The sequence below is a fragment of the Salvelinus fontinalis genome, unplaced genomic scaffold, assembly GCF_029448725.1.
Source record: "Salvelinus fontinalis isolate EN_2023a unplaced genomic scaffold, ASM2944872v1 scaffold_0021, whole genome shotgun sequence".
NCBI lineage: Eukaryota > Metazoa > Chordata > Actinopteri > Salmoniformes > Salmonidae > Salvelinus > Salvelinus fontinalis.
Genome location: NW_026600230.1, coordinates 219,843 through 237,582, shown reverse-complemented (window position 1 = coordinate 237,582; position 17,740 = coordinate 219,843). Strand labels below are relative to the sequence as shown.

Genomic DNA, 17,740 nt, shown 5'->3' with positions numbered 1-17,740 from the left:
AGACTTCATTTTTAACTTCCAGGGATGACTCAGGGGAATGGAGGAGTTATGGGAAGGGAGGAGTTCTGGCCTGTGTTTTTTATTTATTTATTTGCCATAAGATTATTTTAACTAAGTCATCAAGAAGGGTGTGTTGTGTCTAGGTCAAAAGAAAAAGCTCTGATTCAGCAGTATAAAATGGTTATTGTTTCTTCCAGCACAGGCCATTTGCCCCCAAACACCCATTGTGGGTGACAGTATTCCTTCTCTGGGTCGTTTTGCAATAGTGAAGAAGATAAACAAAGCCACGTGTTTCTGCACAGTTTCCAAACCGGGGGAGGAGCTCAAGTGTTGACTTTCCGGATTGTTCACTGGCGAATATAAAGGCCGCTGCGCAGTCACAATACTAGACAAGACATCAAACACGTTATTGAAGACCAGACGGGGAGACAAAAACAAACCTGTATCTTACAACATTTAACGTTCTTCAACATAAAAGTCGGAGGTGTAATTTTCTTTCGGCGCTGTTGATTTAAACTGTCGACAATGCCTTTTCTTGGACAGGATTGGCGGTCCCCCGGTCAGAGCTGGGTTAAAACTGAAGAGGGATGGAAAAACTATTCTTCAGACGACAAAAACAGCAATGACTCAGACGTGAGGTCAGTATCGGAAACTGAATTTATTTTTGTTATGTTTGTGCTTCCTGATACAGTTTGACTTGAGTAGCGTCGACACCAGCTAGTGACACTGAGAACAACAGAAGTGCGCCATCAAGTTATCCAAGGAATTTTCCCGTTTAATGCTCTGAGAGCGATAGAGAGAGAGACACACTTTTGTTTATTATCTACTTCACTTGCGTTGGTAATGTTAACATACGTTTCCCCATGCCAATAAAGCCCCTTGAATTGAGAGATTGCGGCAGGGGGACAGAGAAAGATATAAAATATACATATTTACAATTTGACATCCGGTCTACCTCTAAAATAAGTGATACATAGATAAGTGATAGAACCCTATGTGACGTTACTCACAACACGGTATTTGTTCTCGCTGTTAAACTGTGACTAAGCAGGAGACCGCTTTTGCTGTTATTGTGTGTTTGAGCCTGTGTTCCTACTCGTTAATCATTGTGCTATAAATAACTACGGTACAAGTGATGGGATTAGTAGACATCTGTTGGAATTACAGTGTATCCTGACTCCAGGCAAATAGAAAGCCAACTATATGCCTACCTATTGGGAAAACCATAGTATCATCATCTCAAATGAGACATTTTTTTAAAAACATGTCATACAATGATAACACTTTTTTTTTTAAATGTTTTTAAGTACATAAGTTTAGCTTTTTGTACACCAGACGTGTATGTTCTGTCTCCCAGCTATTGCTAACCGGGGTGTACGGTCTGTCTTCCAGCTATTGCTAACGGGGTGTACGGTCTGTCTTCCAGCTATTGCTAACGGGGTGTACGGTCTGTCTTCCAGCTATTGCTAACAGGATGTACGGTCTGTCTTCCCGCTATTGCTAACAGGATGTACGGTCTGTCTTCCCGCTATTGCTAACAGGATGTACGGTCTGTCTTCCCGCTATTGCTAACAGGATGTACGATCTGTCTTCCCGCTATTGCTAACAGGATGTACGGTCTGTCTTCCAGCTATTGCTAACAGGATGTATGGTCTGTCTTCCAGCTATTGCTAACAGGATGTATGGTCTGTCTTCCAGCTATATCTAACAGGATGTACGGTCTGTCTTCCAGCTATTGCTAACAGGATGTACGGTCTGTCTTCCAGCTATTGCTAACAGGATGTACGGTCTGTCTTCCCGCTATTGCTAACAGGATGTACGGTCTGTCTTCCAGCTATTGCTAACAGGATGTACGGTCTGTCTTCCAGCTATTGCTAACAGGATGTACGGTCTGTCTTCCAGCTATTGCTAACAGGATGTATGGTCTGTCTTCCAGCTATTGCAAAACAGAGGACGAGTGCTTCCAGGAGAATCTGCGGCTGTCTCTCACATACGACATGGCAGCGAAGAAGAGAAGGAAAGACTTCATGAACAACAACGCCAAGATTCCTTGTAAATTTTAATCTACAATATTACATTACTGGCCAATGACATTATAAAGAAATGCACACAGGAAATGGTCCTCTGCACAGTGATGCTTTTTCATGAATGTCTTCAATAACACTCTCTCCTTCTTATCTACAGATTTCCACAAAGAGAAATGGATTTACGTCCACAAAGGAAGCACTAAAGAGGTAAGGAAGGACTCTTTTGTCTTTTTTTATTAACATTGTAAACATAAACAGTTACGGTATACCCCTTGTTGCAGTGAACCAGACACTAATACCCGATCGTTGTAATTATCCCAGCGTCATGGTTACTGCACTCTGGGAGAAGCGTTCAACCGGCTGGACTTCTGCAGTGCCATCAAGGACAACAGGAGGTTCAACTATGTCGTGCGGGTGAGTTGACTTCTCCCTGCTGCTTCTGTGTTAAATCATCATGAAGGGATTACTATGAGATGGGAACATAACTTTATTGTTCTTCTGAGGATTACTATGAGATGGGAACATAACTTTATTGTTCTTCTGAGGATTACTATGAGATGGGAACATAACTTTATTGTTCTTCTGAGGATTCCTATGAGATGGGAACATAACTTTATTGTTCTTCTGAGGATTCCTATGAGATGGGAACATAACTTTATTGTTCTTCTGAGGATTACTATGAGATGGGAACATAACTTTATTGTTCTTCTGAGGATTCCTATGAGATGGGAACATAACTTTATTGTTCTTCTGAGGATTCCTATGAGATGGGAACATAACTTTATTGTTCTTTTGAGGATTCCTATGAGATGGGAACATAACTTTATTGTTCTTCTGAGGATTCCTATGAGATGGGAACATAACTTTATTGTTCTTCTGAGGATTCCTATGATATGGGAACATAACTTTATTGTTCTTTTGAGGATTCCTATGAGATGGGAACATAACTTTATTGTTCTTTTGAGGATTCCTATGAGATGGGAACATAACTTTATTGTTCTTTTGAGGATTCCTATGAGATGGGAACATAACTTTATTGTTCTTCTGAGGATTCCTATGAGATGGGAACATAACTTTATTGTCCATCTGAGGATGTGAATTATCCTTTGGCGTCACTTTAGGAAAATGACAAATATCACATTGTGCATTCATACTAATGTAGTGTTGAACGTTAAAGGGTGTTACCACAGAGAGTAAGGGTTTTAACCTTGTTAAAGGGTTAACCTCAGACACAGTACTGAGGGGTGTTTAAAGGGTTGTGTTATGTTCTGGGTGTGTAGGTCTCTTGCTCGCTCTCTTCTCTTCCTTGCTTCATCTCTGTCTCTCTGCTGTTTCTGTCTCTCTTCTGTTTCTGTCTCTCTGCTGTCTCTCTCTCTCTCTGGGCCTTATCACTTCTCTCCAGACGAGGCTCTTTGGAGATATTCTCTTAACTCACAGCGGACTGTGAAGGAGCGAGAGAGAGACTGTGAGGGAGAGAGAGATACGGTGTGTGTTTGGTGGTTTGCTTTGAACACGTCTCTCTGTTGATTTTTAAAAGAGAACTAGATTATTCTGAACAGTGTGTACAGACTATCATCAGAATAATATCTAGGTAACGGTAGTAGGGGCCGATATATATATTGGTCTGGGATGTGTTGTCCAGGTTAGTGTACTACTGCTGCTGCATGGTATTAGTGAGGTTCTCGGTTACGCAGATCAGGTTTACCGCAGATCACCACAGATCAGGTTTACCGCAGATCACCACAGATCAGGTTTACCGCAGATCACCACAGATCAGGTTTACCGCAGATCACCACAGATCAGGTTTACCGCAGATCACCACAGATCAGGTTTACCGCAGATCACCACAGATCAGGTTTACCGCAGATCACCACAGATCAGGTTTCCCGCAGATCACCACAGATCAGGTTTACCGCAGATCAGGTTTACCACAGATCACCACAGATCAGGTTTACCGCAGATCACCACAGATCAGGTTTACCGCAGATCACCACAGATCAGGTTTACCGCAGATCACCACAGATCAGGTTTACCGCAGATCACCACAGATCAGGTTTACCACAGATCAGGTTTACCGCAGATCACCACAGATCAGGTTTACCGCAGATCACCACAGATCAGGTTTACCGCAGATCAGGTTTACCGCAGATCAGGTTTACCACAGATCACCACAGATCAGGTTTACCGCAGATCACCACAGATCAGGTTTACCGCAGATCACCACAGATCAGGTTTACCGCAGATCACCACAGATCAGGTTTACCGCAGATCAGGTTTACCGCAGATCACCGCAGATCAGGTTTACCGCAGATCAGGTTTACCGCAGATCAGGTTTACCGCAGATCAGGTATAACACACAGATCAGGTTTACCGCAGATCACCGCAGATCAGGTTTACCACAGATCAGGTTTACCGTACAGATCAGGTTTACCGTGCAGATCAGGTTTACCGCGCAGATCAGGTTTACCGCGCAGATCAGGTTTACCGCGCAGATCAGGTTTACCACACAGATCAGGTTTACCACAGATCAGGAAACAGGGAGAGGAGTAGAGGAGAGGCACACTGACACTTGGGGGGAGGTGGAGGAGGGGAGAGGAGAGGCATACTCAGACACTTGGGGGGGGGGGTAAAGCCTTCCACATGCTGCAGTTTGGCTGGCGCCTAGTCGAACTGAATAAAAGACCTTCGCTTGGAAAAACGAGGAAAAGGCGTCCATTTTGAGATGCTGTAGCCATTATAGACTTCCTAAAAATAGTCTGAATGAATCTCAGATGACTCAATAAATCTGTCAGTAATTATTATATATTTGTTTTATTTTTCTTAATTACGATCTTGTCTCATCGCTGCATCTCCCCAACGGGCTCGGGAGGCGAAGGTCGAGTCATGCGTTCTCCGAAACGTGACACGCCAAACCGCACTTCACAACACCCGCCTGCTTAACCCGGAAGCCAGCCGCACCAATGTGTCGGAGGATACACTGTTCAACTGACAACAGGTAGTCAGCCTGCAGGCGCCCGGCCCGCCACAAGGAGTCGCTAGAACGCGTTAAGCCAAGTAAAGCTCCCCCGCCAATCCCTGCCCTAACCCGGACGACGCTGTGCCAATTGTGCGCCGCCCTATGGGACTCCCGATCACGGCCGTTTGTGACACCGCCTGGGAACGAACCCGGGTCTGTAGTGACGCCGCTTAAACCGCTGCGCCACTCGGGATCCGCCCCCAATCTGTCATTCATTTTTGCAGAGGAGATCTTAGTCACACAATTTTACAATCAGTATTTTTCAAGTGGAAAAAAATGTGCATGAAAACGATTTTGTTCTTCAGTTGAAGGAAAAGAATCACTTCAACTGAAGTCCCACTGTTGACCAATCACTTCAACTGAAGTCCCACTGTTGACCAATCACTTCAACTGAAGTCCTACTGTTGACCAATCACTGGCGAAGGGGTGTAGACTGAGGCTACCGACTGAGGCTTGCCTTGAGACAAAATGTTCTGCACTAACAACCGCAAAAAAAAAAACTCAGCGAAGAACAAAAACATATAAATAAGCAGTTTGGGATGGGAAGCATGTGACTCCGTAAGGGGCTCTTGTGTTGGGGGCTGCTGACAATGGTCACATGTCCTGTCCAGAGATGTTGTAAGGACCCGTTTCTCCATGATGTCAGTAGCTGTGTCTGTTGTTGCATGCCACACATGCCACCCTGGCCGTGGTGTACACTGTGTTGTACTAGACGCCCTGCCCTGGCCGTGGTGTACACAGTGTTGTACTAGACGCCCTGCCCTGGCCGTGGTGTACACTGTGTTGGACTAGACACCCTGCCCTGGCTGTGGTGTACAGTGTTCTAGTGGTTACATTAAAGTGACAGTGATACTGTAGGCATGTAAACAAACAGGGGGAGACACACACACACACACACACACACACACACACGCTCTCAAGTCCCTATAGGATTCATGCATAGATGTCCCTTTGAAGAATGTGTCTGTGTATCCACTGAGTCGTGATGGGATAGAGAGTTCTAGCCAGGTGTAGAGTTTCCAAACACCTCCTCCGTTCCTACAGTCTGCTGATAGAGACCTGGAGACACCTCCTCCGTTCCTACAGTCTGCTGATAGAGACCTGGAGACACCTCCTCCGTTCCTACAGTCTGCTGATAGAGACCTGGAGACACCTCCTCCGTTCCTACAGTCTGCTGATAGAGACCTGGAGACACCTCCTCCGTTCCTACAGTCTGCTGATAGAGACCTGGAGACACCTCCTCCGTTCCTACAGTCTGCTGTTAGAGACCTGGAGACACCTCCTCCGTTCCTACAGTCTGCTGATAGAGACCTGGAGACACCTCCTCCGTTCCTACAGTCTGCTGTTAGAGACCTGGAGACACCTCCTCCGTTCCTACAGTCTGCTGTTAGAGACCTGGAGACACCTCCTCCGTTCCTACAGTCTGCTGATAGAGACCTGGAGACACCTCCTCCGTTCCTACAGTCTGCTGATAGATAGACCTGGAGACACCTCCTCCGTTCCTACAGTCTGCTGATAGATAGACCTGGAGACACCTCCTCCGTTCCTACAGTCTGCTGATAGAGACCTGGAGACACCTCCTCCGTTCCTACAGTCTGCTGATAGTTAGACCTGGAGACACCTCCTCCATTCCAACAGTCTGCTGATAGAGACCTGGAGACACCTCCTACAGTCTGCTGATAGAGACCTGGAGATTGTTGTTTTGAAATGAGCCCCGTCTGTCTTTCCAAACATACAGAGAGAGAGAAGCATAATAAGCAGTAAGTCATGGAGGAACAGCTTGAGTCACAAATGGCACCCTATTCCCTTTGTAGTGCACTGCTTTTGACCAGGGCCTTGCTATTTGTGACGCAGAGACAGAGAAGCATAGCAAACAGTAAGTAATGGAGGAACAGAGAGTCTGTGAGTCTGACAGTAGACCTGCTGATATTTATGTCTGTTTTCTGTCTCTCTCTCTCTCTGTTTCTCTCCTCTCTCCTCTCTCTCTCTAGCTGCTGGAGCTCATTGCCAAGTCCCAGCTGCCCTCGCTCAGCGGAGTGGCTCAGAAAAATTACATGAACATCCTGGAGAGAGTGGTGCAGAAAGGTGAGCTCTCTTTCTGTTTCAAACTCCGTCTGTCTCCCCCCCTCTCTAATTTTCTTCATGACTTCCTAGTTTATTATTGTGTACCTGCATACTTCCTCTTATCGTGTCAACAACCTCAATGACCAGGTCTGTGGGGCATTACGACCTGCATATACTACCTCTTATCGTGTCAACAACCTCAATGACCAGGTCTGTGGAGCATTACGACCTCCATACTACCTCTAATGTCAACAACCTCAATGACCAGGTCTGTGGGGCATTACGACCTCCATACTACCTCTAATGTTAACAACCTCAATGACCAGGTCTGTGGGGCATTACGACCTCCATACTACCTCTAATGTCAACAACCTCAATGACCAGGTCTGTGGAGCATTACGACCTCCATACTACCTCTAATGTTAACAACCTCAATGACCAGGTCTGTGGAGCATTACGACCTCCATACTACCTCTAATGTCAACAACCTCAATGACCAGGTCTGTGGGGCATTACGACCTCCATACTACCTCTAATGTCAACAACCTCAATGACCAGGTCTGTGGGGCATTACGACCTCCATACTACCTCTTATCATGCTCAAGAGACCAGGTCATGTAAATGTCATCAAAACCCATTGGACCATCAGCTCGCTGACCGGCGTGTGTTTTAATGATAGGAGGTGTAACGATTCATGGCCACGACATAATGGTTCTCAGTGGAAATAAATAACAGTCGATACGCAGTCCTCTGTGGTCTGATTTAGTTTACACTAAATGTTCCTTCAGCTAAACAAAGGATCAGGTTGTTTAGGTAATGCTATGAGCCCGTTGGTAGATCTAGAACGGGTGGTGTAAATAGCACTAGAACGGGGGGTGTAAATAGCACTGCCGAGGGACACAGAACACCGTGTGTATTCACTGCATTGACACGGTGTGTCCTTAACAGTAACACATTCATAATACAACGTTTTAGAAGTACTATTGAAATCTACTGCCGTTTTTTTGTCTTCCTGAGAGTTGCTGAACATGTTTCTCCTGTCCTCTCCCTCCACAGTCCTAGATGACCAGCAGAATGTTCGTCCCATCAAGGAGCTCCTTCAGACCCTGTACGTGTCTCTGTGTGGCCTGGTGCAGGATATGGGGAAGTCTGTTCTGGTGGGGAACATCAACTGTTGGGTCCATCGCATGGAGAACATCCTGCAGTGGCAACAACAGCTGGACAATATTCAGATCAACAGGGTGAGTAGGACAGGCACAGCTAACTAGTTAGTTAGTTAGTTAGTTAGCTAGTTAGCATGGAGAACATCCTACAGTGGCAACAACAGCTAGACAACATTCAGATCAACAGGGTGAGTAGGACAGGCACAGCTAGTTAGTTAGTTAGTTAGCTGGTTAGTTAGCTAGTTGGTTAGCTAGTTGGTTAGCTAGTTGGTTAGCTAGTTGGTTAGCTAGTTAGCTAGTTAGCATGGAGAACATCCTACAGTGGCAACAACAGCTGGACAATATTCAGATCAACAGGGTGAGTAGGACAGGCACAGCTAGTTAGTTCGCTAGTTAGTTCGCTAGTTAGTTCGCTAGTTAGTTAGCTAGTTAGTTAGCTAGCTAGTTAGCATGGAGAACATCCTGCAGTGGCAACAACAGCTGGACAATATTCAGATCAACAGGGTGAGTAGGACAGGCACAGCTAGCTAGTTAGTTAGTTAGTTAGTTAGCTAGTTAGCATGGAGAACATCCTACAGTTAGTTACAGGATGAAGAGGAATCTGTCAAGGAAATGAAAGACTATATTAGAATGTGGGGAAGGCCACTATATTAGAATGTGGGGAAGGCCGCTATATTAGAATGGGGGGGAAGGCCGCTATATTAGAATGGGGGGGAAGGCCGCTATATTAGAATGGGGGGGAAGGCCGCTATATTAGAATGGGGGGGGAAGGCCACTATATTAGAATGGGGGGGAAGGCCACTATATTAGAATGGGGGGGAAGGCCGCTCTATTAGAATGGGGGGGAAGGCCGCTCTATTAGAGTGGGGGGGGAAGGCCGCTCTATTAGAGTGGGGGGGGAAGGCCGCTCTATTAGAGTGGGGGGGGGAAGGCCGCTCTATTAGAGTGGGGGGGAAGGCCGCTCTATTAGAGTGGGGGGGAAGGCCGCTCTATTAGAGTGGGGGGGGAAGGCCGCTCTATTAGAGTGGGGGGGGAAGGCCGCTCTATTAGAGTGGGGGGGGAAGGCCGCTCTATTAGAGTGGGGGGGGAAGGCCGCTCTATTAGAGTGGGGGGGGAAGGCCGCTCTATTAGAGTGGGGGGGGAAGGCCGCTCTATTAGAGTGGGGGGGAGGCCGCTCTATTAGAGTGGGGGGGGGGAGGCCGCTCTATTAGAGTGGGGGGGGAAGGCCGCTCTATTAGAATGGGGGGGGAAGGCCGCTCTATTAGAGTGGGGGGGGAAGGCCGCTCTATTAGAGTGGGGGGGGAAGGCCGCTCTATTAGAGTGGGGGGGAAGGCCGCTCTATTAGAGTGGGGGGGAAGGCCGCTCTATTAGAGTGGGGGGGAAGGCCGCTCTGGTCCTGGAATGCTGCAGGCATTTCCACGTTTCTGGATTTACCTTCTTTCTTTTAGACCTGTGAGAGCAGGTAGGTTGGAATTCAGCCAATCACTGATATTGACACCCCCAGGACTAGAGATGCCTTCCCCTTTAATTAGAATGAATATAAGGAATATATTATTGCTGAAGGTAGAAAGGAAGCCAAACCAAAAGTCTTCCACCCTATGTAAGTCTCTGTCCCCCCCCCCCCCCCCTCCAGCCTGTGTCTAAGGGTATGAGCCTAACAGACCTGCCTGTCAACCTGCAGCTGAACATCATGGAGCGTCTGTCAGATGGCCGGGACCTGGTCAGTCTGGGACAGGTGACTCCAGACCTGGGACAACTCACTGAGGACAGGCTGCTGTGGAAGAGGCTCTGTCAGCACCACTTCACTGACCGACAGGTACAGACATGGATTTATTTACACATACACAGATGTAACAGTATAACTTTAGACCGTCGTCCTCGCCCCGAACAGCCACCCACGAAGCATCGTTACCTATCGCTCCACAAAAGCCGCGGCCCCACAAAAGCCGCGGCCCCAGAGCAAGGGGAACCACTACTTCAAGGTCTCAAAGCGAGTGACGTCACCGATTTGAAACGCTATTAGCGCGCACCACCGCTAACTAGCTAGCCATTTCACATCCGTTACAGACACACACGCAGTCTTGTATAACTAACTTTGTGGGGACACACAATTCAGTCCCATTTTTTTTAAATCTTATTTTCCTTAACCTTAACCCTGAAACTCTAACCCTAGCTCCTAACCTTTAACCTAATTCTAACCTTGACCCTAAACCCCCTAGAAATATTATTTGACCCTGTTGGGACTAACAAAATGTCCCCCAGTTGGTCAAATGTTAGTTTGTTTATTATTCTTGTAGGGACTTGTGATCCCCACAAGTATAGTTAAATATGTCCTCTCTCTCACACACACACACACACACACACACACACACACACACACACACACACACACACACACACACACACACACACACACACACACACACACACACACACACACACACACACACACACAGTGCTTTTGGAGTATTCAGACCCTTTGACTTTTTCCACATTTTGTTATGTTACATACAGCCTTATTCTAAAATGTATTTAAATCATCCCCCCCCCCCCCCCCCCTTAATCTACACACAATATCCCATAATGACAAACATTTTATTAAAAAATACAAACTGAAATATTACATTTACATAAGTATTCAGACCCTTTACCCAGTACTTTGTTGAAGCACCTTTGGCAGCGATTACAGCCTCTAGTCTTCTTGGGTATGACACTACAACCTTGGTACACCTGTATTTGGGGAGTTTCTCACATTCTTCTCTGCCGATCCTCTCAAGCTCTGTCAGGATGGATGAGGAGCGTCGCTGCACAGTTATTTTCATGTCTCTCCAGAGATGTTCGATCTGGCTCAAGTCCGAGCCTTGGCTGGGCCACTCAAGAACATTCAGACTTGTCCCAAAGCCACTCCTGCGTTGTCTTGGCTGTGTGCTTAGGGTTGTCGTCCTGTTGGAAGGTGAACCTTCACCCCAGTCTGAGGTCCTGAGCGCTTTGAAGCAGGTTTTCATCAAGGATCTCTCTGTACTTTGCTCCGTTCATCCTGACTAGTCTCTGCCGCTGAAAACCATCCCCACAGCATGATGCTGCCACCACCATGCTTCACCGTAGGGATGGTGGCAGGTTTCCTCCAGATGTGACGCTTGGCATTCAGGCCAAAGATTTCAATCTTGGTTTCATCATACAAGAGAATCTTGTTTCTCATGGTCTTAGAGTCTTTAGGTGCCTTTTGGTAAACTCCAAGTGGGCTGTTATGTGCTTTTCACTGAGTGGCTTTCGTCTGGCCACTCTTCTATAAAGGCCTGATTGGTGGACTTCTGCAGAGATGGTTGTCCTTCTGGAAGGTTCTCCCATCTCTACAGAGGAACTCTGGAGCTCTTTCAGAATGACCATCTGGTTCTTGGTCACCTCCCTGACCAAGACCCTTCTCCCCAGATTGCTCAGTTTGGCCGGGCGGCCAGCTCTAGGAAGAGTCTTGGTGGTTCCAAACTTCTTCCGTTTAAGAAAGGAGGCCACTGTGTCCTTAGGGACCTTCAATGCTGCAGAAATGTTTTGGTACCCTTCCCCAGATCTGTGCCTCGACACAATCCTGTCTCGAATCTCTACGGACAATTCCTTCGACCTCATGACTTGGTTTTTGCTCTGACGTGCTCTGTCAACTGCGGGACCTTATATAGACAGGTGTGTGCCTTTCCAAATCATATCCAATCAATTGAATTTACCACAGGTGGACACCAATCAAGTTGTAGAAACATCTCAAGGATGATCAATGGAAACAGGACTCCTGAAAACCTGTTTTCGCTTTGTCATTGTGTGTGTAGATTGAGGAAATGTGTTTTTTATTTTTTTTTAAATCCATTTTAGAATAAGGCTGTAGAGTAACAAAATGTGTTAAAGATCAAGGGGTCTGAATGACTTCGTAATTCACTGTACCTCCGCACGCCCTCACGCCTCGTCACATGCGTTCATGGACAGTTTGGATCTTCATGGTCTAATGGAATAAATGGATACCCGTTCTGCTTGACTGTTATGAAGCCTCATTAAACCCAGCTCTGCACCACATAGTGAAGAAGCAATTAACACAAGCTGAATGCATCTAGTATTGTTTCAGTGCACATCTCAAAAGCTGCAAGCATTTTACAAACAGGACAACACTTCTGATCTGCCACTCAAAAGGCCATGGAGTAAAAACATGACTCAAGGTTGTGTGTGTGTGTGTGTTCTCTGTGCAGATCCGTAAGCGTCTGATGGTGTCAGACAAGGGCCAGTTGGAGTGGAAGAAGATGTACTTTAAGCTGTGTCGCTGCTACCCTGTCAGAGAGCAATACAGTGAAACCCTGCAGTTCTGCACACACTGCCACATCCTCTTCTGGAAGGTAGCGTTGGGAACACTTCAATATCTCATTCCAACATCACTTTTTCTCTCTCTCTCTGTCTCTGTCTCTGTCTCTGTCTTTCTCTCTCTCTCTCTCTGTCTCTGTCTTTCTCTCTCTCTCTCTCTCTCAATTCATATACAAGTAACTCTTTCTTATTACATAGTAGTAATTAGACAAAGTTTGTTTTTTTCAAATTAATTTACTATACTAAATTCTCTCTCTCTCTGTGTGGTTTCAGGATACGAACCACCCGTGCACAGCCAACAACACAGAGAGCTGCTGTAAGCCTGTTTCTCCACAAGGCTTTATCAACCTCTTCAAGTTCTGAGAGCCACACAGAGCCTGAGTGACTTTTTGTACATACAGTAAAAGAACTGTTTATAGTGTGATCAAATGAATTCAAACAGGCCCTTTTAGTATGTGTATCGTGGTGATGGTGCATTTGATTCCTGGTCACCGTGACACTGGGGAGAGGAAGCAGTGGGGAAATGATGCAATCAAATTCTTGGTCGGGAGAGCTGAGGATTCTGGGAGATGGAGTTCTACAGCTGAGAACAAGTGAACTTGACAAACTGATCAAAGAGGCAGAACAGAGTACTAATTCAAATTAAATGCACTTCTCTTCCTGAGTGCAGTTATGGCATGGCTACCGTAACAGCATACTAAGTTTAAACTTTTTCCAGAAAGGAAATAATTTGCAAAAGTGAATTTGTTTAGTTTTAAATAGGGGCTGTCAAACGATCAAAATAATTAATAGAGTTAATAGCATTAGTAATAATTTTTTTATTTTGTCAAATTTGGCCCTACATTTTTTAATTACATTTTTTAAATTTTACTATGTTTGGATTGTAAGGGAAAGAGACAAAACTAATCTGTATCAATGTTTTTAATGGAATATAAACTATAAACAACACAAAAGTCACTGCTAACATAGATGTTAACATTCCCAATGTTTCAGTAGGCCTACTCCCTCTTATCAATGTTCTTGAAGTTTAACACTTCCTCATTTGCCACACACACACTCAAGTCCTGAAAGCTTCCGTCATTCTAAATGAGTGTTCTCCCAATTTCTGATTGGAGCGTTGACTATAAGGAAAATAGAACTGTATCCATGGAGACAACGAGCTTTTAAACCTGTCCGATGTTACGACTTATACAGAATACAATTAACAACCGATCAGATAGGTCATGTCAAATATAATACAGCTATTAGACCTAGACTAGGATTGGATTCCAAGAACACAGGATGAGATGTTACTATCCTTTGTGCAAGCACTTCCAAGAGTTCATGAACAGTGAGCCTGGTGAGCGCATCGTCAGTAGTGTACCTTTGGTTCCTAGGGTGTTTCGGCCTTTCACACTATACACCCTCCCCAAAGGCGGCCAGCGACAGGGTGATCAATCCTACGCTTGCGTCCCATTCCCAATTAGTCATAGGAGTTGCCTTGTTGTTGATAGCCAACATCCCATGGGACTATGCATGGCAGGGGCGTCCTCCTCCCTGAGTCAAGCATTGTTTACCGCATACCTCCTGGCCCTCTCACTTCGGGGATACTGATCCATGTTCTTCAACATCAACTAGTCACAAGCTGCTACTAGAATTGAGATACTTTTCTGAACTTAACCTGAAAACTAAAACAGTAACGTTAGCTAAATAGAATGGATTTCCTGTTTTTGATTAAAATAATTGTGGGGAGCTAGCTAGTTGATTCAAGATGCAATCAGACATGGCATTGTAAAAATTTAGTTTGGTTGGCTAGCTAGCGTTAGCATAACTAAGCTAACTACTTTTGTACAAATTATGTTCTTGCTGTTGTCTAAAGAAACGCCTGGGAATGTGTTTATGGTTGAACTTCGTGTCAGTTTTCCTTTTAACTGTTGTTCAAAGCTGTGCGCGCCGTGCACCACAAGAGCCCGACAGCGCTACTGAGACCGAGGTCACACTGACTGCCAGAGGTGACCAGGCACAGAGTGTGTTGTGTGTTGCGCTTAAAACGGTCCGTGTGGAAACGCGCGCTCAAAAGGGTCCGTGTGATGTAGAAATGGAGACGTGATTAACGGTGTCCCAATTTTGTTTTTACGGAATTACAAATGTCACGCGTTATTAACGAGTTAACTTTGACAGCCCAAGTTTTAAAACATAATAGCTTTCATTTTCAAATAGAAAAAGGTAGTGGAATATATTAACTGATTTGAAGTTTGTAATTAATTAGTTTGGCTCAATTTCAAGGACAAAAACATTTTCAACGTTTTTATATGTTTAACATTTTTGGAAACGTTAGACTTTTTTGATAATCTGGGAAAGGTGAGAGAGTCCGGCTTTAGCTTTGGTATGGGGGGACACATTTTGGGAGAATGTTATTTTTTTTACTAAGGTGTTTTTCACCAAAGTTGACTGGTATGATATTCTTTGAAATGTTGACTGCATATATTTTCTAAACACAACCCCCCCACCCCCTTTTTTCCCCACTTTTATATATTTGATATTTACAAAGGTTTTTGTATGAATGTGTTGTATTTTGCTTGTGTGTCGTCACTAGCTGCCAATGCTTTACCAACAATATTACAAAGACACTGAATAATAGATATGGTGGTGTGCCCAAGAGCAGCTGGTTAAGAACAAAAGTGGGATGTTTTCAGATTCTTGTGTTTAACTTTTTAATCTAGGAGATTTATTTACAAGAAGAACTGACATGGTACTGAAGGAGCAGCTTTGAAAACCAATATATATTTTAAAAGCTTGAGGTACTTTTTTTTATGATTCAAAACATGTTTATTTATGGCTTCATGCATGATGCTGCTTTTTTATTTTATACCCAGATGTTTTTCCTTTTCTAAATGATTTGTGTGTCTGACATATTGAATATCCTGTGTTGATGGGTATAGGGAGGATGGTGGAACTACCTGTGTTGATGGGTATAGGAAGCATGATGGAACTACCTGTGTTGATGGGTATAGGAAGCATGATGGAACAACCTGTGTTGATGGGTATAGGAAGCATGATGGAACAACCTGTGTTGATGGGTATAGGAAGCATGATGGAACTACCTGTGTTGATGGGTATAGGAAGCATGATGGAACTACCTGTGTTGATGGGTATAGGAAGGATGATGGAACTACCTGTGTTGATGGGTATAGGAAGCATGATGGAACTACCTGTGTTGATGGGTATAGGAAGCATGATGGAACAACCTGTGTTGATGGGTATAGGAAGCATGATGGAACTACCTGTGTTGATGGGTATAGGAAGCATGATGGAACTACCTGTGTTGATGGGTATAGGAAGCATGATGGAACAACCTGTGTTGATGGGTATAGGAAGCATGATGGAACTACCTGTGTTGATGGGTATAGGAAGCATGATGGAACTACCTGTGTTGATGGGTATAGGAAGGATGGTGGAACTACCTGGTAATCTTGACTCCGGCTGTATCCCAAATAGAACCCCCCCCCCCCCCCTATATAGTGCACTATATGAGCCCTGGTCAAAAGTATTAGCATTCTATTTGGGATGTAGTCTTAGATCCCTTTTCACACTGCCAAGGCAGTAGAGTAATGTCCAATACACGCCAAGGCAGTAGAGTAATGTCCAATACACGCCAAGGCAGTAGAGTAATGTCCAATACACGCCAAGGCAGTAGAGTAATGTCCAATACACGCCAAGGCAGTAGAGTAATGTCCAATACACGCCAAGGCAGTAGAGTAATGTCCAATACACGCCAAGGCAGTAGAGTAATGTCCAATACACGCCAAGGCAGTAGAGTAATGTCCAATACACGCCAAGGCAGTAGAGTAATGTCCAATACACGCCAAGGCAGTAGAGTAATGTCCAATACACGCCAATGCAGTAGAGTAATGTCCAATACACGCCAAGGCAGTAGAGTAGTGTCCAATACACGCCAAGGCAGTAGAGTCGTGTCCAATACATGCCAAGGCAGTAGAGTCGTGTCCAATACATGCCAAGGCAGTAGCGTCGTGTCCAATACATGCCAAGGCAGTAGCGTCGTGTCCAATACATGCCAAGGCAGTAGCGTCATGTCCAATACATGCCAAGGCAGTAGAGTCATGTCCAATACGTGCCAAGGCAGTAGAGTCATGTCCAATACGTGCCAAGGCAGTAGAGTCATGTCCAATACGTGCCAAGGCAGTAGAGTAATGTCCAATACATGCAGTGTAATTCTGTGTCCATGTTTCTGTTCAATAAACAAACTGAAAATACTTGTGATTTTTGTTTTAGCTGTCTCCATGAATATTTAGTCATTTGTCCTAGGTTATTGGAATATTAATTAAATGTACTAATGAAAATGTTCTTAACTGTTTTATTCTAGCTTTGATGATCATCCCAAGGTTTATTTATTATTTTATTTAACTAGGCAATGACGATGATCCCAAGTTGCATCCCATGTCATACGGTACTGGTATTTATATGCAGTCCAGAATCTAAAATCCCTTTTTTTATATTAGGCTCACACAGAGAATATGATCCAAAACATTTCAACACTCTACTGTAGTTTCCCTTCAACACTCTACTGTAGTTTCCTTTCAACACTACTGTAGTTTCCTTTCAACACTCTACTGTAGTTTCCTTTCAACACTCTACTGTAGTTTCCCTTCAACACTCTACTGTAGTTTCCTTTCAACACTACTGTAGTTTCCTTTCAACACTCTACTGTAGTTTCCTTTCAACACTCTACTGTAGTTTCCCTTCAACATTCTACTGTAGTTTCCCTTCAACACTACTGTAGTTTCCCTTCAACACTCTACTGTAGTTTCAACACTCTACTGTAGTTTCAACACTCTACTGTAGTTTCCTTTCAACTCTACTGTAGTTTCCTTTCAACTCTACTGTAGTTTCCTTTCAACTCTACTGTAGTTTCCTTTCAACTCTACTGTAGTTTCCCTTCAACACTCTACTGTAGTTTCCTTTCAACACTCTACTGTAGTTTCCTTTCAACACTCTACTGTAGTTTCCTTTCAACACTCTACTGTAGTTTCCCTTCAACACTCTACTGTAGTTTCCTTTCAACTCTACTGTAGTTTCCCTTCAACACTCTACTGTAGTTTCCTTTCAACACTCTACTGTAGTTTCCTTTCAACACT

At 44.6% G+C, this 17,740-nt stretch overlaps 1 protein-coding gene across 1 annotated transcript; it reads left to right on the top strand.

Annotated features, from left to right (window-relative positions):
* The first annotated feature begins 328 nt into the window (after positions 1 to 328).
* Positions 329 to 16,858, top strand: LOC129842179 (F-box only protein 32-like). The gene is made up of 9 exons (XM_055910609.1): positions 329 to 638; positions 1,937 to 2,052; positions 2,185 to 2,234; positions 2,349 to 2,441; positions 7,035 to 7,128; positions 8,164 to 8,348; positions 9,904 to 10,086; positions 12,497 to 12,640; positions 12,879 to 16,858. The coding sequence occupies exons 1-9, from the start codon at positions 526 to 528 to the stop codon at positions 12,966 to 12,968; spliced, it is 1,068 nt and encodes a 355-aa protein (XP_055766584.1). The 5' UTR covers positions 329 to 525; the 3' UTR covers positions 12,969 to 16,858.
* Positions 16,859 to 17,740: the final 882 nt, after the last annotated feature.

Coding starts and splice junctions, on each gene's coding strand:
- LOC129842179 (XM_055910609.1), top strand. CDS start 526: ATGCCTTTTCTTGGACAGGATTGGCGGTCCCCCGGTCAGAGCTGGGTT. Junction 2,442..7,034: donor GGTTCAACTATGTCGTGCGG/GTGAGTTGACTT, acceptor CTCTCTCTCTAG/CTGCTGGAGCTCATTGCCAA. Junction 7,129..8,163: donor GGAGAGAGTGGTGCAGAAAG/GTGAGCTCTCTT, acceptor CTCCCTCCACAG/TCCTAGATGACCAGCAGAAT.